This window comes from Lactuca saligna, chromosome 3, assembly GCF_052625555.1.
Source record: "Lactuca saligna cultivar CGN05327 chromosome 3, ASM5262555v1, whole genome shotgun sequence".
NCBI lineage: Eukaryota > Viridiplantae > Streptophyta > Magnoliopsida > Asterales > Asteraceae > Lactuca > Lactuca saligna.
In genome coordinates this window covers 27,786,917-27,809,689 of record NC_136419.1, presented here as the reverse complement: position 1 = coordinate 27,809,689, position 22,773 = coordinate 27,786,917, and the positions used below count along the sequence as shown (strand labels likewise).

General features: G+C 37.6%; 2 protein-coding genes across 2 annotated transcripts; both read right to left on the bottom strand.

The window, feature by feature from the left end:
* Positions 1-10,460: 10,460 nt before the first annotated feature.
* LOC145033493 (vignain-like) lies at positions 10,461-11,810 on the bottom strand. Its single transcript, XM_078982089.1, has 3 exons — positions 11,136-11,810; positions 10,918-11,058; positions 10,461-10,843 (listed from the first exon to the last, which is right to left on the bottom strand). The coding sequence occupies exons 1-3, from the start codon at positions 11,808-11,810 to the stop codon at positions 10,589-10,591; spliced, it is 1,071 nt and encodes a 356-aa protein (XP_078838215.1). The 3' UTR covers positions 10,461-10,588.
* Positions 11,811-20,335: 8,525 nt separating this feature from the next.
* Positions 20,336-21,422, bottom strand: LOC145034900 (uncharacterized). Its single transcript, XM_078983460.1, has 2 exons — positions 21,113-21,422; positions 20,336-20,570 (listed from the first exon to the last, which is right to left on the bottom strand). Exons 1-2 carry the CDS (start codon positions 21,215-21,217, stop codon positions 20,484-20,486), a joined length of 192 nt encoding a protein of 63 aa, XP_078839586.1. The 5' UTR covers positions 21,218-21,422; the 3' UTR covers positions 20,336-20,483.
* Between the last annotated feature and the right edge of the window lie 1,351 nt (positions 21,423-22,773).

Genomic DNA, 22,773 nt, shown 5'->3' with positions numbered 1-22,773 from the left:
AATAAATAGTTATGTATAAAAGGATCGTCCCGAAGAGCTAATTGTTATCATTTTAGAAGTCGGGGATTAAAAGTGTAAGTTTCGAATCGGATTCGTAATTATTTATGAAGGCATGGACTAAATGATAACTTCTGAGTCTTCATTTGAAGAGATTTTGGGGGCTAAGGAGCTGTTAGTAAATATTGAACCTAAATTGTAAAGAATTATAATGCTGAGGGCTAAAAGGGCAAAATTAGGACTCATTTTGTAAGGAATGGGAGGAGGAGGGGCCGGTTATGCCAATATGGGAATATGTTTCATATGAGTCGGGTATATATACATTACGATGAATCATTTGTGACCTAACCCTAACATGAAGGCAGCCGCCATCATCGATAGACCTCCAGCAGCCACCTTCACCTCGTGCCCTCCTCCAGCCGCCACCCACTTCCCTCTCGTTTTCGACCGATTATGTGCCAAACAACCGCCATCTGCGGTGTCATTATCGCACCACCATCGTGTTACCCTCCTATCGAACGTCATGGATCGTCGGGAGAGCCATCGAGACCCGTAGCAGTAGCCGTTCCATCCTCCTCCTCCTGTCTCTTATTCTTCCTTCTGACGTCATTCGTTGTTATCGTTGTTACTGCGCTGCAGACGATGGCGGATTCTCGTCGTCACCTGCCGCTTGCAGTTGCCAACGAAGCACCGCCTTTCCCGAGGCTCTTGGCGGTTGGTGTTGTCGTGAACGAAGATCGAAAAATGGCTATTTTCAGTTGTTGCTGCTGTTGCCATTAGCGAAGTCTCAACCCTTCCTCCCCATTTCTTCGGTGTAGCACCATAGTCACGACTGTCGCCGCCCGTAGGGCTTGTTCTTGTTGCTCCGGCCAATAGCCACCGCCGTGAGGAAGGTTGCAGTGGACTTTTTAGTTTGTGGGTCGCATGTATGTGTTTAATATGATGTTGTTGTTTGTTTTGTTGGTGTTTGTGTGGCTATAAAACCTAAAAGGCCACCACCACCACCGTAAGGTGGTGGATGGCACCACACACCACCATGTATGTGTGTGTTTAGTGGATGTGTGCGTTTTTAGTTGAGATTTAGCATTGTAAAGTGTACTACAAATTGGAATAATGAAAAGAAAATTGAAAACCACCACCGTAGTGTGGTGGTTGCCACCTCCTACCGCCACTGTCCGCCGTTTCGGGTGGCGGTGTGCCTTGCTGGATTGTGTTGACTCGTTTGGGGTGCTTAAAACCCTAATAGGCTTAATGAAAACCCTAATGGGCTCAATGATATTCCAGTGGGCCTAATAGGCCCAATAAAGCCTTAATTGACATAAAAGACCAACAAATTGATAAATGGGCTAATATTGGATTGGAAAAAACCCTAGTGCCAATGAAACCCTAACTTTAAGAATTAATCGGGTCACACACATGGGAATTATTTAATAACTTGAGATATTAAATAATAATCATTGACAAAGATTAATCTAAGTGATATTGGACTTAGTGGATTAAGTCCTTAGAGGATTAAGTCCTTAATGGGTTAAGTAGGAAACTTAGAACTAATCGGCATTTTATGTGAAACCCTAACTTCACTTGGGTTTGTTGTTGGGCCTTTCTATTGGGCCTTGATGATTGGATTATGAATGGGCCATCCAAGAATAATTATATGGACTAAAATAATCTAATGGACCAAGGGTAAGGCCCGTGTAAGGGGTTTGGGCCTAATTTGGAAAATTGGGCCATAGTTTGGGCCTTAATGATTATATGATGTTGGGCCTTATAATAAGACCATGTATAGGCCTGGGCCCAATTTGGAAATTTGGGCCATATGTTGGGCTTTGATTCCTAGTTGGCTTTGGGTCTATGGATTGGGCCTTGGGCTTATATAAGCTAAGCCTGGGGTAATGAAGTAATTATCCAAGTATGTATTATGGTTATGTGTTGGGACCCAATTATTATTTGGCTGTTATTTTGGTATTGACAGTTCGGGAATCTGTCATCCAGCAACTGGGGTTGAGTCTACGGGACTTCAGCAGCGTAGGACTGAGTCTTCGGGACATCAGAAGTGCGAGGTGAGCTACCTTCCAGTAGGGGTGGGTCTAAGGTCACAATGTTGGCCCACCAACAGGGGTAGTTGGTAGATAATTTTCTTTGTTATAATTATCTTGGTATGTTTATGTGATATGCTCGTGAGATATGCTTAGGTGATGTGCTTATGAGATCTGTTTATGTGATATGCTTATGTGATATGCTATGTGTGTTAGTGGTAGTAGCATGGAATAGTTTTTCCCTGACTCGGTCATTAGGATCGAAGGGTAGGTAAGTATCCCAGAAATGCTTGACTGTATGATTATATCATGATATTATATGATAGTGGTAGGGGTGAAATAGTCCCCGAATACCGGTTGAAAGATACCGATGGCGGATATCAGTTGAAAGATACCGATGGCAGTTACCGGTTGGAAGATACCGAAGGGGTATACAGAACCCATGCAATGTTTATCTGTCTATTTATGATATGATGTTAGTATGTGATCAGTATGATACGATGTTAGTATGTGATCAGTATGTTATTAGTATGTTATGATGTTAGTATGTGATCAGTATGTTATGATGTTAGTATGTTATCAGTATGTTATGATGTTAGTATGTGATTAGTTTGTTTATAATGTTAGTATGTGATCAGTATGATCAGGATACATTATTATGTGTTAGTTGTAGGGGTGAAATAGTCCCTGTATGATGTTAGTATGTGATCAGTATGTTATGATGTTACTATGTTATCAGTATGTTATGATGTTAGTATGTGATCAGTTTGTTTATAATGTTAGTATGTGATCAGTATGATCAGGATACATTATTATGTGTTAGTGGTAGGGGTGAAATAGTCCCTGGCTACCGGTTGAATGGCAGATACCGGTTGAAAGATACCGATGGCAGTTACCGGTTGAAAGATACCGATGGTATTATGTGGTATGTGGTATGATGGGGGAACTCACTAAGCTTCGTGCTTACAGTTTACAGTTTTGGTTTCAGGTACTTTGTTTCAAATGAAAGGAGTCGGCTTGGTCGCAGCGCAAACACAGTATGTTTTCCGCACACGAGATCCTTAGGATGATACTCTGATATGGTTTCATAATGTTATATTTTGGATTATTACCACTTGGGTTTTATGTAATAACCTACTTAAAAATGAAATTTTTGGCCTTGAATTTTGGGATGTTACAAGTTGGTATCAGAGCCTTGGTTTGAGGGATTCGGGCACACTCTCAGGTGTGTTTGAACTCAAACTAAGGACTTGGTATGAAATTTTTAAAAGTAAAACCCTTTTATAAGAAGAATTTGAAAAGAATTCGAAAGGAGAAAAGAACTTTGAAAAGAACAAAGTGTGTGATGCCTGCAATCAACCGAGCTCAAGTAAGTTTTCCCCAAGATACCCATACATGTTAAGTTATGATATGATACGATTTTGAGAACTGCATGCTAGACTAGAGCTAAGGATCTAGGAAGATGCCTTATGTGCATGATGTATGTGCTTGCTGAATTACATGATAGTACTGATCAGTCAGTGATAGGATAGCCTGTTTAGGTTATGCCTGATTGTATGAACCTTTGAATTGCATGTACAGATACCTGAGTAGAGGATAGAATGGTTTGATTGGAATATGATGGTTAGATTTTCCATTGTTTGAATGCTGCTTGCTCTGTGCTTTGTGGGACTATTAGTAATGTGAGCTAGCTATATTCATGAAATAGCTAATTGACATTACTGGGAATCTTTCAGCAGCTGAGGACTGGGTGAGTTCGGGAACCTAGGAAAGCCTAGGATATGTTTCAGTAAGTTAGTAGTGAGGCTCAGTGAGACTTGGGTGTACCAGTTTGAGGAAGTGACTTAGAGGATTCGGGAGGATTGCTGAGGAAAGTATGGATAGGTGTGGAAGGTAGTATTGGGCACGTACTACTGAAAGCACAGGATCCATACTCAAATCAGTGAGAGTCTTAGAGAATATGAGAAGCTTCGGGGAAGAGTTAGTGACCCATTTTGGGGACAGAGGATGTTCTCGTGTTGCAGCTTGGCCATTGGCAAGTGAGCTAGCGAGTGTGATAGGGTGTCAGACCCTAAAGGATATGACTTCCAAGAGTTTGTAGATACGAGATCGATTTGGAGCACTTTGAGAAAGGGTTCATGCCAGGTACGTATAGTAGAGGGTCTCGAGAAGAGATCCATGACCTTTGATCCTCATGTGAAAGGCCAGCAGGGCCAGAGTCAGTACTGCACGTACGAGAAAATGCACAAGGGAGTTTGTCGCTCCAAGGGTTTAGGTTGCTACAAGTGAGGCAGGGTTGATCATGTCTGCTGAAGGTGATCTGTATTCCTCCAGATGTTACAGGTATGTCATATGCTACTCCTACTATATAGATATGGGAATACGTATCGCTTTGGAATTGTGGGTGAGTTTGGATAAGTCGGACCTCGGGTTGGTTTTCTTCGGGTTATCAAGGATCGTATATGCCATCTTGCATGCCAAAAAGTCCTTGATGAACCTATAGAGGGATGTATTTTACGAAGTGGATTCTGTGTGTACCGTTCTCATCCCGGATCTTTGTCGGGATCTGTGTTGGAGTATTATTCAAAGAATTTTGGGTCAGGATTAGAGCCTCTAGTTGTCAGCATGGAAGATGGACTGAGGTGTTAGACTGGACTTGATTTCAAGAGTACTCGTCAAGATTTCCGAGTATGGGCGATCTTAAGGTTTAACATGTGATTAATCGCTAGCATTGGTAAGCACAGGTTGTAATCAGTGGGATACTTGAAAGCGAGAAGGACTGGGAATCCTTCAATTCTCGCATGTCGTGAAGACTTATTTGAATCAAAGTGGGGGAGAGACTTTTTATAAAGTTCTCCAAATGTGAGTTCTGGTTGCGCGGGGTGCAATCACTTGGGCACCTTGTCAACCAGAAGGGTATTCTAGTCGATTCGGCCAAGATAGTGGCCGAGATGTAGTGGGAGATTCCGAGGTCTCCACCTGAGATTCAGAGTTTCCTGGGTCTAACGGGTTATTACCGGAGAATTATACGGGACTTCTATGCTATTGCAATTCTTTTGACCCGACTGACCAGGAAATCGGTGGCCTTTCGATGGGGGCCTGAGCAACAGGCATCCTTCGAGACTCTTAGACAGTGGTTGTGCGAGCCACCGATTCTCACCCTGTCAGAGGGTGTAGATGATTTCGTGGTTTACTGTGACGCTTTGATCACAGGCATGGGTGTGGTACTGATACAGCGGGGTCACGTGATAGCAGGTTTTAGGAACCAGGTTAGAGTTCCAATTAGAACTCAAGTTCAATGATGTGTTAGGTCGAGTGCTTGTTCGACCCGGTTTGGAAAGTGTTGTAAGACTACGACGTAACCGTAGCATTCACTAGCGATCAAGTAGTATGGAAAGTGTTGTAACTACGGGGGTAGCCGTAGCATTCACTATCGATCAGGTAGTGTGGAAGGTGTTGCAAGACTGTGGGGTAGCCATAGAATTCACTAGCGATCAGGTAGTATGGAAAGTGTTGTAAGACTGTGAGAGTAGCTATAGCATTCACTAGCATCAGATAGTGCTTGGGTGAGGTAAGTGTGTGGGTGTAGCTGCAGCCTTCACTTGGTTGGTAGATATCATGAGCGCGTTATTAGGACGCGGGAGGAACATTAGTACCCACCAGTTCGGGTGTAGCAGTAATGACATGGAAATCCACGGATTGGATTTCGGAATTACCTAAGAAGGATTGGATCAGGTTGATTTAGTGATACGACTGCAGGAGTGCCACTACAGTTGTGGGATTAGGGAAGCAATGGACTGTATAAGATTGCTTGTGATATAAGGCTACCATCGGTTAGGTAGCAATCACTTTTAGCCTGCATTTGGTGACATCAGGAGGTTGTTAGAGTCGCGGTGGCATGACAACTAGTGCCAACTAGTTCTAGAGAAGGATTTTGTTCAGAAGTCATGTGAGACGACTAAGTGGGAGTCCTTTTGACTCCGCAGCCAGGCTGGAATTTGGTATTTCAGACGGCTGACAGAAGAATTGAGACCAGGGAGGTCTCGATAGATTTTGGAAAGTAACTATGTAGCAACATACTGCTTCAGGCAGTTTCAACGTCTGGGTAGTATTAGTATTTGTGTTTGGGGTTGCAAGTTCGGACGGAATAACAGATTGTTTGGGGTATGCCAAGTCACTCGAAGCGGAATTAGTTGAGCTTTGGACGAGTCTAAGTATTATTGAAGGATAATTGGGTCTGTGACCCTGTTTTATAGTGGGAACCACGAGCTATCAGAAGTTAAATAGTCAGTTGTGGGATAAACGAATTAGATTCAACGATAATGATTCTATATGAGTGGTTTGTCAGGGAATCAGACTATCTCAAGGCAGCAGATTTCAGACGAAGTGGATGTGATCTTGTGGTAAGGAATTCGTTCACCTGTGGATTTTAGGGCTTTACGAGGATGGCTCAGGGCTACCCTGGGAAGGCTAGGGCGTGCCCAGGTTGGTGACCATGCTACTAGAGTGGTTGGGCGAGTAAGGAATGGTAAAGAACGATTTCGAGGACGAAATCTAATTTAAGTAGGGGAGAGTTGTAACACCTATTTTTTTATTAAATAAATAAATAAATAAATAAACGAAGGACTCGTAGCCCTAAAATAAATAGTTATGTATAAAAGGATCGTCTCGAAGAGCTAATTGTTATCATTTTAGAAGTCGGGGATTAAAAGTGTAAGTTTCGAATCAGATTCGTAATTATTTATGAAGGCATGGACTAAATGATAACTTCTGAGTCTTCATTTGAAGAGATTTTGGGGGCTAAGGAGCTGTTAGTAAATATTGAACCTAAATTGTAAAGAATTATAATGCTGAGGGCTAAAAGGGTAAAATTAGGACTCATTTTGTAAGGAATGGGAGGAGGAGGGGCCGGTTATGCCAATATGGGAATATGTTTCATATGAGTCGGGTATATATACATTACGATGAATCATTTGTGACCTAACCCTAACATGAAGGCAGCCGCCATCATCGATAGACCTCCAGCAACCACCTTCACCTCGTGCCCTCCTCCAGCCGCCACCCACTTCCCTCTCGTTTTCGACCGATGATGTGCCAAACAGCCACCGTTTGCGGTGTCGTTATCGCACCACCACCGTGTTACCCTCCTATCGGACGTCATGGATCGTCTGGAGAGCCACCGAGACCCGTAGCAGTAGACATTAAAAAATACGCGGGCATTAAATACTCTACACGACGAGTTGGAGCCTTCCAACTCGTCGAGTTGCCCTAAAATAGAAATAATAAGTTTTAAATTCATACCTGAATATTGGGATTTTACAATTGGACTGCATTTAAGAATAATCTTAAGTATATGCGAAGGACAAAGGACATTGTTCTAGTCCTTGGTGGCAGTGATACATTAAGAGTAAGTGGATATAGTGACGCCAATGTTTAGACAGATCGAGACAAATTTAGTTCTCATTCAAGCTGGGTGTTTGTGTTAAATGGTGGAGCAGTGACTTGGAAATGTTCCAATAAGGATATGGTGATTGATTCTACTTGTGAATCAGAGTACATCACAGCAAGTGAGGCATCGAAGGAGACGTCTTATTTAAAGAACTTCATGGGCGATCTCGGAGTATTCCTGACCATTCAAGAGCCATTGGAACTTTTCTGTGATAATCAAGGGGTGGTTTCTTTGACAAAATAACCAAAGGATCATGGTAGATCCAAGCATATCGACACAAAATACCATTATATCACATATAGGGTTGAAGAAGGTCATCTCTTCGTGAAGCAAGTATCATAAGAAGACAATCTTGCAGATCCTTTCACAAAGGCTCTAAGTATGGTTAAACACAACCAGCATGTTAAAAGCATTGGCTTGTGAGACGATGTTAGTTTTAGTAGTTAGTTGATAGTTTGAAACTATGTAACGGAATAAATGCAATTGATTTTTGGTGATTTAATAATGGAGAATTATTTATGAGTAAGGTTACTGAATTTTTTCAATTGTTTATTATTGTGTTTCATTTTGCATGTTTTACTTCCTTAACAATTTGATTGTTCAAATTCCACAGTCGCTCATACTTTTGAAAGTAAGTAGTGAATTAAGATTGTCATGAATAGATTATAAATTGTCTATGGAGATTAGACATTGCAATGGGTTGCTATAAAATTCACGAGTACTTAGAAAAATGGAGATTTTGAGTATTGGAAAAACCCACACTCAGAGAATTACTTCATGGATTATATCAGAAGTAATTTTGAGATGATAATATCTTTTATTCTTCAAATGGAGATATAAAAGTTGTAATTTACAAGTCGGTTGTACATTGGTATTGTGAAAATTCATCAGTAACATGACGTTCTAAAATGTAGTGTCATGTATAATTTGGTAAGTAAAAGATACAAGTATATAAGTCGAAGTTTATCCGTTCCTTTTTCCCTAACAGGAAAAGCAATATCCTTGGGACCCTCGATGATGTTGTGTTAACATTAAAGTGATGAGCCCATCCAGGACTCAATTGATGTGTTCAATTAGTAGTCTAATGACGTCATCAAAAAATCAGAAAATCATGAAATTGAATTTTGGACAATGAGATTGATTGTAATCCATGTCTTATTTCTATATGATATCTTGTAGAATGAAGGAATATTTGATCACTTATTTTAAGGACAATATCTGATTGGATAAGATTTCGATAGTTGCTTCGGAAAGCACACTTTGTTGTTTAATTTAGAAGTTATACCTTCAATTGTAGTTACAGACTTATCCAAGTGGGAGACTGTTAGATTAAGGTGTCTAAGTCAATTGATAAATTGGTATATACTTGAATTAAAAGCAAAGTCATTGGTTTACGGCCGTGAACAACCTCTATATATGCATGATCCTTGTGAGTCTCACTTCTCTTTCCTCAAACATGTTCTTAGATATGTTCGAGGAACTCTATATCATGGTTTATAGCTTTATGCCTCCCCTTCTCGTGATCTGATGGCATACTCTGATGTTAACTAGGCCGGGTGTTAGACTTCCCGACATTACACCTCTGGTTATTGTGTTTTTCTTGTCAGGAATCTTCTTTCTTGGTCTTCCAAACGATAGGCGTGATCTCTCGTTCTAGTGTCAAGGATGAATATCGAGGAGTTGTGAATGCTGTTATTGAAACATTTTGGCTTCGTAACCTGTTATGTGAGTTGTTTTATTCGCCTCTTGTCGCCACTCTCGTCTATTATGAGAACGTAGTGTTGTGTACTTGTCTACAAATCCAGTTCAACATCAAGGAACGAAGCATATAAAGATTGATATTCATTTTGTTCGCGACAAAGTTCTTATGGGATAGATTCATGTCCTTCATGTTCCCTTATCTTCACAGTATGTTGACATCTTCACCAAAGGACTTCTATCATCTCTGTTCTCAACTTCAGATCCAGTATGAACGTTCGTTCGAGACCTCCCGTTCCGACTCCCTTGGGGGGGGGGGGGGGTACTAGTGTGCATTTATGAAATGTATACTTGTATTTATTAATTATAGCCCATTAGTTTTGTATAACATCGCCTGTTTATTGTATTCAACCCATTACTTATGTATTGTTTATTTATTTGAATGAGAAGGCATGAAACCGATTATGGGAAAATATGTATTATAACAAAAAGAATTAAAAAAAATCATTATATATTTGGCTGAAAAACGATTTAACATCACAATTTCACAATTAGGTTTTTTCGTTTCCTTTAATTGTTTTTAAATTGTTTTATAAGTTTAAATAATAATATGTTATTTAAAAAATATTTATCTGATAATGTGAGAGAGAGAAAAAAAAAAGACCATTACTATTACAAAATCCATGTAAAGATACATTCAGAACAAGAGCTTCATTTAAAAATCAAAAATAAAAAAAGCCATCCTTATTCATTATTATTATTATTATTGTTATTTTATACTGTAATGGATTTTTTTTCATTTATCCGATGCATTAAATCGGTTTGAACCGGTCGTGATTATATATTATTCCTTTTTTAAAAAATCGGACTTTTAGTTTGTTTTGGTTCATTTATTATGGTGTAGAACTTAACCAGACCATTTCTTTTACTTTCTTAAATTTAAAATGGTAAAGTTTATATTTTTAGCTTGAAATTTGATCATGTATTGGGATTGAAATTTGATCATCTATTGGGATTGAATCACTTGTAATCAAAATCAGATCCTATTATGGTTTGAATCGTTAGTTCTGTTACTCTAAATCAATCAAACTAGTATAGTATTTTTACCATAAGTTGCACAAGGATTTTAGTAGGATTCCGAAAAGTAGTCTCAAAAACTACAATTTAAATCGAGTCTTATTATATGTATCCTCTCATTCATATAATACGTATGGTTCACTCACTCACCGATCACCATTCACACAAAAGATATACAGCATACATATAAAATTAACCTTCAATATTTTATTCGTGCTTTCTTCTTCTCACAAAGAAAAAAACAGTACAATCCGAAAAACAAGACTTGGCTAAGTATATCAAGATGGTTCATACTGCATACTTCATACTTCATAATTCATAGGTTATGGTTCTAGAGCTCATCTTTAGACACACTTTTTGGATTATCCGATGACACCTTGATAGGATACGAGCATTCCATGGCTAACCCACACAACCCCTCGGGTTCGCTAAACCCTCGCAGCATCCTAATGTAACCTTGCTCACCCCACCCACTTCCCCATGAATTCCTCACAACCCAGTAATTCGTCCCTTCTTGAGTCGTTCCATACCCCACAATCGCCACACCATGATTCAACTCCGTGCCACAGATTCCATTAAAAACCCCCTACAAAACATACCATCACCCATCAACAATCAACAATCTTACCTCGGAATGGAATTAGAAATACAAGTTCTCACCTCGGAATAGAATTGGAAATTAAGACCACCCGCGTCAATAGCAATCGACACCGGCTGGTTCGCTACAGCTTTCAACAACGACGTCTCGTCGTTCTTCGGTACGTTTTCAAAACCATCGATTTTCACCACAGGCGAGTTTCTCTGCATGAATTGATGATCAAATGTTATATCCATTTCATTATTTCCACTTGTTTATAATTTTTGAAATTTGTTTGTACCTTTGATATATCACAAAGCCCGTTACGTGCAAAGTAAGGATAGATTTGCTCGGTTGTAACCCCACCGGTTTCCTTGATGTACTCGTATGCGTCTTCCATGAACCCTCCTTCGCATCCATGGTTATCAGAATTACAATCGACAAGTTCTTGCTCAGATAAAGAAACCAGAGTATTCGTCTTGATTTTGTTAATACCCTCCACCCCGACAATTGTCGAAAACGCCCAGCAGCTACCACACTGGCCTTGGTTCTTGACAGGGTTGACTGCCCCGTATTGCCGCCAGTCAATCGACGGTGGTGGGTCGGTGGTTTTCTCATGGCGGAATGGGGTGATGCGCCTTTCGCCTTTGAGTGCTCGGAAGTGTTGGATCTTTGAATCGAACCCGGTTTTGAACTCGTGGTTGGTCATGTCGGCGAATTTGTTGAGCTTTAGTTTGTAAGGTTTGTCCAGCTGATTGACTTTGTGAATGTATTGGACGTTGTATTTGAAGACGTTGAATCGTTTCCTTTTCTCGCCGAGGTCACGTGACACAGTGTGGTGGCTCCTCCATCTTTCGTATAAGTCCCACAGGCTCTCGTCTGTGGCCAAGTCCTCTTCAGTGAAATCAATGCAATTCGCCAATACCATAAACACAGCAAAAGAAAGAAATATCAAGAAAACCTTCCTCATTTCCATATCTTGTAATATATATTTCATGTAGGAAATGAATTGTAAACTTCATATATATATAGTATCATGCATGAGGGGTTTGTTATTGAAAAGGATAAAGCGGATTCTATTTTTAGCAGGATTTTTTGTTCTTACTAGGAAAAGCAGCAGACATTTTGTAGATCAGTAGATGTAATGAGTTCATATTGTGTGCTCAGGATAGCTTTCAGTTAGGCAACTCTGCGATAAGGATCAAGAAGAGCAAACCGGTGCTTGAGATTTATATTTGATGCCAATAAAGCTATTCAGCTAAGGAACTGGATACCGTATTTCTTAATGAGCAAGTTCAGAAGGCATTTTTGGGACGCTTTACATATAATAAGAGACTATAAATTAAGTGCAAGAATATGATAAATGCGAGTTACAATATACAAATAATTATGTTATCATCATATGCAACATAGTAAAAATAAATGGCACGAAATAACATACGTAATTATATACTACCGAACTTCATTTGAATCATATAGAAAATAGGGGAGCAATGTTTGAATTCAGTGAAAATCTCAATCTAGCACGACACGTTTAAGTAACAGGTTGACCCAAGTTAAAAAGGATAAACTCACTTAATTAAATATTGTTACATACTCCAATAATGTTAAAATAAAATTTTAAAAAAAAATACAAACTCTAATAATTGGTCAAGTTTACAAAAAAAATCACAAAATGAAGATAAAAATTTGGTTGGCAGCTTGAAACAACCATATTGAAAATTTCAACCTAACTCAACTCGTTTAATTAAACAAACCGGGGGACATTTGATCTGTTTAATGAATCGAGTTAAGTTTTGAAATTAGGTTGAAATTTTAACATAACGCAACTCATTTAATTAAATATGTTGAGATACTTGAACCATTTAATGAAACATATCAAAAATCTTAACTCAACCCATTAATAATTTGTTGGTTTTATAGGTTTAAGTTATTTTTTGCCAGTTCTATATAGAAAGAAAAGTATCACCGGTATTTACTCATTATTTCTAACACATTGTCATAGTTTGACACATTTATTTAGGAGAAATTTAGTAATCTAACCCATATAAACGGGTATTTTAATAATAATAACCTTCTTTTTTTGTAAAATGATTACTTCTCCGAAATATAGCATTCTAGAGTCAGTATATTCATTCTAGAGCTTTGGTCTGAAACAAAAATGTCCATACATTCCAGACTTGCATTCAGGAGTATCCTTGTCTGAAACAATAATCTTTGTACGGTTGTCGGGTTAGTACTTTGAAATAACAATATGTAATCACGAACACACGTTCCAGACAGTTATTCTAGATTATAAAACATCAATTGTCGTCCCGTATATATTACTGTTAGTGCATGTACTTAGAAGCTTACTTGTGATCATCCATAATTAGCTCGTATAAATCCTTCAAGATGACTTTCTCAGAGAGTGAACATGAAGAAAGCTTTACCAACATGTATGTTTACCTACACAACCTTAATCGGACCAACCATCATTGTTACACGAACATCAAAACTGATGTGATTAATCATTTCCAAGTCTGTTTTGTGGCAATTGGATGTATGGTAAGTTTTATTGTTCCATAAATTCTATTGTTTCTTTAAAACTGATAATGTTTGTTTACTTAAAGCATCTTGGTTTGTTTTTTCAAAATAATGTAGCTACATTCATTCATAGGATGCTTATTGCAGCCATCTTTACAAGTATTGCGAGTCTAAGAGGCGACCACCTAAACATAATGTTTGTAGTGGTTTCTATGGACGAGAACAACCAGACCCTACCTATAGCATTTTGTCTAGGCATGACAAATAATGTTGAATCTTGTACCTGGTTCCTGATGAAGTTGAAGGAAGCTTTCAGAGAGGGTAGGGAAGTATTGTTCATAACCAATAAAGATGATGTCATTAATTCTTGCATAGGTCAGGTATTCTCTAATTCTTATCGGATTTGTACTTGTAAAAATGTTTTCATGTATATGCGTAGAAGAATTAATGGAAACAAAACATTAGGACCTTTGTTTGGATGACATCCAACTCATATACTATGTCTATTTTGAGCAAAACTTTTGTCGACTAACCGATGATGCACATGAAGTGCTTGTCAACATCGCTCATGCAAAATGGGCAAGAACCTATTTCCCTAACATCTGTTGGAATGTACTCAAAATTGATATTCCATAATTTTTGTTGTTATCGGTTAATCAACGCAATGTACCAATAATAATGCGCTGAGGCAATTTGTGACTACATTCAACAGATTTTTGTTGAATACAATTTCATGAAAGGTAAAATATCGTAAAATATTGAATTTTTTAGCTGTACAATAACTGTAAATGATAATATTTACATTTCAGGGAGCTTGACTAGCATACTGTAACACCGTAAATTTCAAAACAATTTTTCACTTAAATATAATGATTTAATTCTTAAAAACACTTTCCTTAAAATCTCATTCATAATCGAATTACAAAACATAACTCCATTTTCACTTGCATAATAAACCAGGATCCTCAAAACATGACTCTTTCTCTAGTGTATACAATCAAGCCGGTGCTGTCCCGCGATCCTGAGAGAAACCTGAAACACATAACACAAAACACTGTAAGCACGAAGCTTAGTGAGTTCCCCAAAATACCACACATAACACATATTAGCCACTCGAGGCTATAACTCTGTGGTTCCGTGGACCCTACTCTATGAACCTTCCGGTTCTAACTCTGTGAACCCTCCGGTTCTAACTCTGGGAACCTTCCAGTTCTAACTCTATAAACATGCACAACATAAATCACATAGAAATAATGCAGTACAACGCATAACATACATAGCATACAAATACTCTGTCACATAACTCTGGTTACCTACTCAAGGTAAAGTATAGTGAGAAGACTCACCTGGCAAGCAGGAAGCAGATATCCTCACGCTTGCATCTCGAACTCGCTGCCATCTATCACATAAGGCAAATGCTCTCTTGAACATAACTCTCGAGACTAGACTCAATCCTCTCTTGGCACCCTCTTAAGGGTAAAAGACCATTTTACCCCCTTCTTAGCCCAAAGGCCACATTGCTGACCAAACCCCTAAAGGTCAACAAAAGTCAACGGTCAAACTTTGACCCAACTCGCCGAGTGCACTCCGGTGACTAGGCGAGTACACACATGTCCACTAACTCTTTGTCCTGCTTGGTACGTAGAGTCCCTCCCTATGCTCGACGAGTCATACTAGACAGGAATCGCGGGGCCACCCCGACTCAACTCGCTGAGTCTCAAGAACAACTCGGGGAGTACCACCTTGAACTCCAGTCCTCTAACCCCCTCCTGACTCACGTAGTCATCCCCCAACTCGGCAAGTCCATTCACTGAGCAATTTACGTGAAACCCTAACCCTACTCGCCGAGTCTCAAAAACAACTCGGCGAGTTCATGCCATGCACAAACTCTACTGACCTCGTAAGGTCAGATCTGTTTCCCCACACCATAGATATGGCCTCCCCAAGCATGAATGTCACGTAAAGTTCGAAACTTGATGCTTGTATAGCCACAACAAGGCATCAAAAGGAGATTTAGTCCCAAAAATGGCAACCTAAGGCCAATAACCCCACACTAGTCCATAAAGCTCCAAGGGTCAAGGTCTCTGGACCTCTTTGAGTCCAGATCCAAGGCACAAACTCGAAGAGGGACCATTTGCTCCACATAATCCCCCTCCAAAGGGGTTAGAAAACCCTAAATCTAATGATCAACACCAAAACTGAAGGAGGTTCGAACCATTACCTCAAAATGATGTCTCTGAACTCTGGAATTGCTTGAATCGCACCTCCTCTTTGCTCTTGTCACCTTCTTCTTGCTAAACCAAGGGTTCAAGGATCAAAAAGTGACTTCTTCTCCCTCACAACGATTTGGCTCACTTAGGGTTCTCTCAAGGGACTGGTAGCCACAATGGGAGGCTATAAGTGCCCTTAAATAGGCTCCAAACCTGGGGGATTAGGGTTTCATTAAATAGCGTGGACTCGCCGAGTTCGAACGTGAACCCGGATGAACATCCGCGACCCTACTTGGCGAGTCTTGGCTCCAACTCGCCGAGTTCCTCCTCAAATTCCAAACTAATTAAATAGAATAATATAACTGGGAAATCAGGATGTTACACATACTAACCTCGTATGCTAAGATGGGGATTGAGAGGAGGATCCAAAAGTCTATCCGGTGGCAAGCAACAAAGATCCCGCCCGAAATCCCATCTTCGTTCTCGTCCAACATTTTCCACGTTTTTTATTTTAAAACAACTTGTGTTGTATATCTTAACCGTCATACATGTTCATATGAGAAATGATGCAATTTGGGTATAGCGTGTGGTCATGCTATTGCAGCATCACGTTATTCAAACGTCACCGAATTAGCCAATACGGTTCAGGTATATTACTAAGCTGATGTGTTTTGAACTACCGACCAAACCCAAAATGTGCACCCTCTACCTCTCCATCTGAATGAGAAATATCAAACCCATTTTTGGTTGTTTTATTACCTATGTAATCGCAATTAATTATGTTTGTAATCGACTTGGAGTGATTAATGAAAAATATTTTTATTGCCCTAATATTTGTTAGATATTATAAAGATAGAAAAAAAAAACATAATCTAGAAGTACCATAACCTAATTAAACATAAAAATATCGAAATAAGTAATTTAAAAATATGAGGCATCTTTAAAATATCTCAAGCATGTTCGTATGGAAAATCAACCCTGTTATTTTTCTATCTGTATTTCACCCTTGCCAGTTGCAAAATTATTTGTTCATCTTCATTCTGTGATTCATTGTCGATCTTGTGATAAATTTTGATATAATTCTTTACATTTGACTGTATGTCTAGAAACTTAGCATTCACTTCTTCTTCGGTTCGATACTCTGCAACAGATAAGTCAAAGTGAAACATATGTTTCAAGTGTGTCCATCATGATCAATACATTAGATGTGGCAGCATGAGGAGTTGAGGATAATCAAATCATCCTCAATTATTATCTTAGACTGAATGAGCATGATCTCTTCTTGTCTAGTCCACGAATGAATTTGATTTGCTTCCATTATGGAGTTCTAAAGGTTCTATAATTTCACTCTCTTATTTATAGTGGTTCATTATGGATTTCATGTCATTCTAGAGTTCGGAATGCCATTTTAGACTGAAGTTACGAACGTCATATCAATCATTCATGTATAGTCAAATCAATCATAAATGTCATAGATTCCTGACGAATATGAGTCACAAACGCATATTCCGGACATGGATTCCGAATATCGTAATACGGAGAGACACATTTTGGACATCGCATTTCAGAAACTTATTCCGGACATGGCATTTTAGACTATCAATATATAGCTAGCATGCATCCTAAACGTAGAAATAACTTGAGAATTAGCTCATCTGAGTTTGGTGTTTGGCATTGTGAAGAAGAAGATTGTTATATTTGTTCAGATATTAAACCGTTTCGGAAGGCCCAGATTTCCCACCCCTAGATAAAATGCTTGATGACATTTTCCAAGCTATGAAGGTCGTTGAAGAAGCAAACAAAAGGGATTCTGAAACTAGTCGGATACTAAATCAACGTGCAAATGATCTAGAGGAACAATTAAATGGAAAAGGAAAATGGGTTGTTAAAGCTATGAAAAAAGTCAAAGAAGCTGAGAAATGGATTCAATATGCGAATACGGAGGTTGATAAGCTTTATGTAGAACGGGACCATCTAACGGATGTTAGAATTAGAGGAGATTTTGTTGATCGCGAATAAAATATGTATCTCTTACAATTTCCTATTTTGTGGAAACAAATGTAAGTATGTATTAGGATTTATAACGATCTTTGTACTAATGTTAATGAAAAACATTCTAATTTTAGATAACCTTACCACTTCGTTTACATATTTAAGTTTCAAAATATATTACAATATTAAATTTGTATGTTACATTTCTAGGATAACCTGGAACTTGCATCCGGTGCAAACTAGCGATGTCTACATGGTTTTCAAACAATTCCATGTAGGTTTCAATTAGGTTGACCAATTACCAGTCAATTGGATTCGGTCTTCTATTGTTGGAGTTGTCATGCATGTTTCTTTGATGAGGTCCATTGTGTTCATAAACTGACGTATATCTTTAGACATTTAAGGAGCATTTGCATATAATACAATGCTTGTTTTCTCCCCTCCTTCACTACAGAAAGCGATAATGAGATTTTCAGTATTACCAATCGTTGTTCCGCACATTTATAATCATAAATCATTTCTAATGCAGTCGTATCAACAAGATGTCGTTGTTCATCTTCAAGACGTAGTATATCATATCTATTGGCAACTCATCTTCATTGATTGAGTCACTAGACGTTAGAAACTGAAAATAAAATATATTAACATATACATTAAAAACAACTTACATAAACGTATCCAAGAATAAAACCAACTTGCTGAAAAATATTCATAAAAAATAATTTATTTGAAACTAGTCTATAATATCAGGTTTGTCTAAACTTGCCCTGATCACATCGTTTGAAGCTCTATCTGCTTTCAGTTTAAGCTTTAATACCATTTACAATTTTCTTTCTTAATTTTATAAGTGTTTTTATTTGTTTATATTTTTTATTTTATTTTCTAACTTAGTATCCTGACTTTTTATATGCAAAAACAAAATTCCAACAACCTTTTTTAACAACATTTTAATCGTTTTTACCTTTATTGGACGCAATTTTGAAAGTGTCCATAAATGAATTACAACTACTTCATCCATAAAACTCACTTTTTTTAACAACACTCACGCAAATTCATCTTTGGACTAATGGGGGTTATTAAACAATATCAGACACCAAAAAAAAAAATAATGGATTTTTATTTCGACTTGTCATTCCAGAATAGATTATCGTGTTCCAGACTACGTTCTTCGTATTCGGGACTTACAATACCATTCCGGATTTGCTAGAAAATATAGTTTCGGACTAAAAAACTAATCATAAACACATTATAAGATACTTACATCTGTCTCATATATATACAACGAAAAAACATACAAAAAAATGGATATTTCGGACTCGTTTATCGTATTATGGAGTGTTCTACGCAATCTGGAATATGTATATTTGTTTGAAAACTTAAATGCAAGTAACTTAAAGAGTAGAACTCACTTGGTTTGACGAATTCATGCTGAAAACTAGGTCCTAAATGTGGGTAGAAGGAACTTCGGAATTGCAGAATCTGAAACGTGTATTCTGTATTTTTATGTATGAGGCCCATATATGTAGCATTGCGTTTAGGCCGTTTTTTCTGGTCCGGAAAGGCCTATTCTGGACCCAGTGGTTAGTTTTCAATAAAAAGTAAAAAAAAAAAAAATTAAAAAAATTAAAAAAATTAAAAAAAAAAAAAACTTGGTTTGTTTTTTATAATTAGTACTCAAATTTTGGTTAGATTACTCAATTTCCCTTTATTTAACATGGTCAATTGGATTTCTGAAAGGTTAATCACCCTTAATCAATGTTTTAAAACCCGGGTTTTTGGTTGACTCGGTATGATGACCGGTTCACGGGTCAACCAGTTCAACCTGTTAAACCGCGGGGTCAACCCGGTTTATGGTCTTTTTCTATTTTTATATATTTTTACTTTCATGCATAATGCATAAACATATAAAACCAATAATTTAATGTCCACAAAATTTAAATATTTAAAAACATTGAAAAATATTGAAGAAACCGCAAATGGCATGTTGTTTTGGCGTTCGCTACTTGTTTCCAACTATCCAAACCCTATAAAAACGGATCAATCCGGTTTTAACCGGTTCGACATAAGCGGTTAAACCACGGTTTAGAGGAAACCCGGCCGGTTCAATCCGTTTCGTATTTTTACAAAAAAACGGTCTAAATTGACCCGCCTTCTACCCCGGGTCACGGTCCAACCGGCTGAACCGGCCGGCTCAACCCGGGTTTTAAAACACTGCCCTTAATGGAAACATTGTGGTAGCGAGTGGCTACAAGCAAATTAAACGAGATCATACTCTTTATATCAAGCAGTTCAGAAGTCAGTGGTTAAATTGTATAGGTATATGATATTATAGAATGATTTAGGTATTTCCTTGAAATTGAGGTGGCTTGATCATGAGAAAGAACTTTAATTTCTCAACAAAAATACGTTACAAACATACACCATGGCCAGTAAACCATTTGAAACACATAGAAAAGAATAAAAAATTATGCAAGACCCATGGAAATAAGACAATGCTTAAAGAGATGTCGACTTGTTGGAAAAACTCTGTTGAGTTGTCAAGTGTGATGGTTGCTGAAGGGATCTGACCACTATGAAGGGATCTGAAGACTCTTAATTTACTTTTTCTTCAACTTTAGATTCGAAGGAAAGAGAAAGATCACATGAGGGCTATATAGAAAATGATGTATATAGTTATACACTTACCTATGTATATAGACTTACCTTGTTTTAAAGTAACAAACAGCTGGGTATATAGAAAATGATGAATTGCAGATATATGCAAAAAAATCAATAAAAAATCTTGAGGATCCTTTTGGGAGTTCATCCATTCATTCGTTATTAATCAAGACAAAACATCTGTATCTTAAGAACCCAGAAAATACAAGAACAAATTCAGGGAAAATGCATTCAATGTCCCAACATGAATTACCAAGCTTTAATTATGCAATAGGGTCTCTTTCTTTGTTTTCTTGTAGCAGCTGTTCTCTCACCCTCCTGATCTCTGCCTCCTTCTCCATTCTTTCTTGCTGCAATTGTTACAAACAATCCATATTCAGAGCTAAATTCATAAAGGCATCAAAAGATGTGTTACAAGTAATGTTAATTTTCAATGTACAAAATATATGTCATATTAATGGAAATAATATACCCAAAGCACAAGAAAACCAAGTATATGAATCTCTTAAGGAAGAGGGAAAAGTTTCAACTTCATTAACCTACTGTCACTGAGAATGCAGTTCGAGTTTAGGAAGTCAAAACAGAGGGTAAATTGGAACCAAAATTGAAACGATGTAAACAGTTCAGATTTAAGTAAATTTAGCCTAATACCAATTCTTATTCAACATCAACATTTCATTTCTTATAAAAAGGTTAACACTCCATTAATCATGCATCTACCTCAAAGCAGTAATTGTTTTCCTAATCGCTGCATTCAATTTCGACAGATAAAACGAACCCTAATTCAGAATATTCAGGCATATCAAGAGTAAAACGACAAAGTACGAGCATAATCGAAGTATATCGGTACACATCTAGATATACATACAGAGAGAAGAAGAAAGATTCAGACCTTCTCGTCCTGGTGAAGAGCGATCCAAACATGAACTTTATCCATTGATTGCCAGAACACAAAAGCGCCCAATGACATCCCGAAAAAAGTCGTCATGTTCACCATCTTTGTCTTCCCCTGTGTTGCTAAAGCTTCTTCGCCGCCGTCAAGCTCGAGCGTCCGCTAATCGGAGCTGTAAATTTATTATCCCTCGCAGTTGTGAATCGATTGCAGCTCCGCCGTGATTTGACAATGAAATCCGAAACGTGAATATGACGCCGTTAACGATGGGGGAAAAGGAAATTTGGTTTATTTTATGTTTGATCCTGTATGTTTTTTACGTTTTCAGCCGTTCTCATTATGCTAAAATATATTTTCAATATAGGTCCACTGGTTTGAAGTTTGAACTTTCTACAACTACAAGGTTCCAATATCATTACAAATTACAACACCCATGGATACCCGTATATGAATGTGCGTGTATATATGGTTGGTTTGTATACATACATACATATAAGGTTGGTTTTGATGTAATTATGAGGATTAATGACCTAAGGGGATATATTTAGTCTTTTTTTATGTTTTTTGTAAAAATATGATCATTTATTGTTTAGTTTGTTCAAAACCACTATGACCGGTTGACATAGTTTTAGTCGGTTTCCGGAATCCTTGGCAATGCTGGCAAGTTTTCAATTGTCTTCTTCGGCCAACATGATTTTTCCAACAATACTCAAGTCATCTTTTCTAGAAATTGATTTTGATATGTTTTCCAAATATCATTTTGTAGGAACGAAACTCCAACCATGGAAAATATGGAGTTTTTGGTTTTTTAGAAAACTCTAACTAAAATAAAACTGAAAAACATCTTAAGCCCATAATCATGAACACACTTAGATACAAACCCTTGACTTCGTGTTCATAGTTTTTGGATATTTTGACGAGTTGCACAAAACCTAGAACTCGAACTAAAATATGGAGTTCTTAAGTTTGTGTTCTTGATAAACAGATCTGCCATGGTTCAAAAAACCATTTATAACTCTAAAAACTTTGATTTCGATTTAGGGTTTCAAATTTGAAAATGGTTTGATTTCGATTTAGGGTTTCTTAGTCTTCAGTTTGTGTTCTTGATGAATATATCTATGGTTTTGTTTTCATCAGAAATAGGGCACACACACATGTTAGAAGGCTCGATTTGTGGAGCGAAGATGGAGAACGAGTTTTGAACAGAGCACTTGGTAGTCATCAGATCTAGAGTTCTTTAGTGTGTGTATGTGCGTCATTGGATATGCGTTATTGAGTGTGCATGTGTGTGTGTGTTCTTGAGTATGTTTTTCTGTGTGCTCTTAAGTGTTTTGACCGAATAAGATGACCAAAATTTTCAAACTTGGATGGAAAGATTCATGTTTATTCGGAAAGCTACACCACTTGCTCATAGAGATGTTTCTTGAACATAATAAATAAGTTCAATGGTCATATTAATATGAAAAAAAATATGAGAGACTATATATATATATATATATATATATATATATATATATATATATATATATATATATATATATAAGCTAGAGTATGTTTCCCATGTAAGTCATTATCCCTAAATATTATTGTTACCATCAACGATCATTATATCTCAAAATTAGAGAAAGTGAACTTATGTATCCAGGTTCAAATTTGATAAT

Coding starts and splice junctions, on each gene's coding strand:
- LOC145033493 (XM_078982089.1), bottom strand. CDS start 11,810: ATGGAAATGAGGAAGGTTTTCTTGATATTTCTTTCTTTTGCTGTGTTT. Junction 11,059..11,135: donor GGCTTTGTGATATATCAAAG/GTACAAACAAAT, acceptor CAATTCATGCAG/AGAAACTCGCCTGTGGTGAA. Junction 10,844..10,917: donor ATTTCCAATTCTATTCCGAG/GTGAGAACTTGT, acceptor TATGTTTTGTAG/GGGGTTTTTAATGGAATCTG.
- LOC145034900 (XM_078983460.1), bottom strand. CDS start 21,217: ATGGTGAACATGACGACTTTTTTCGGGATGTCATTGGGCGCTTTTGTG. Junction 20,571..21,112: donor CTCTTCACCAGGACGAGAAG/GTCTGAATCTTT, acceptor TAACAATTGCAG/CAAGAAAGAATGGAGAAGGA.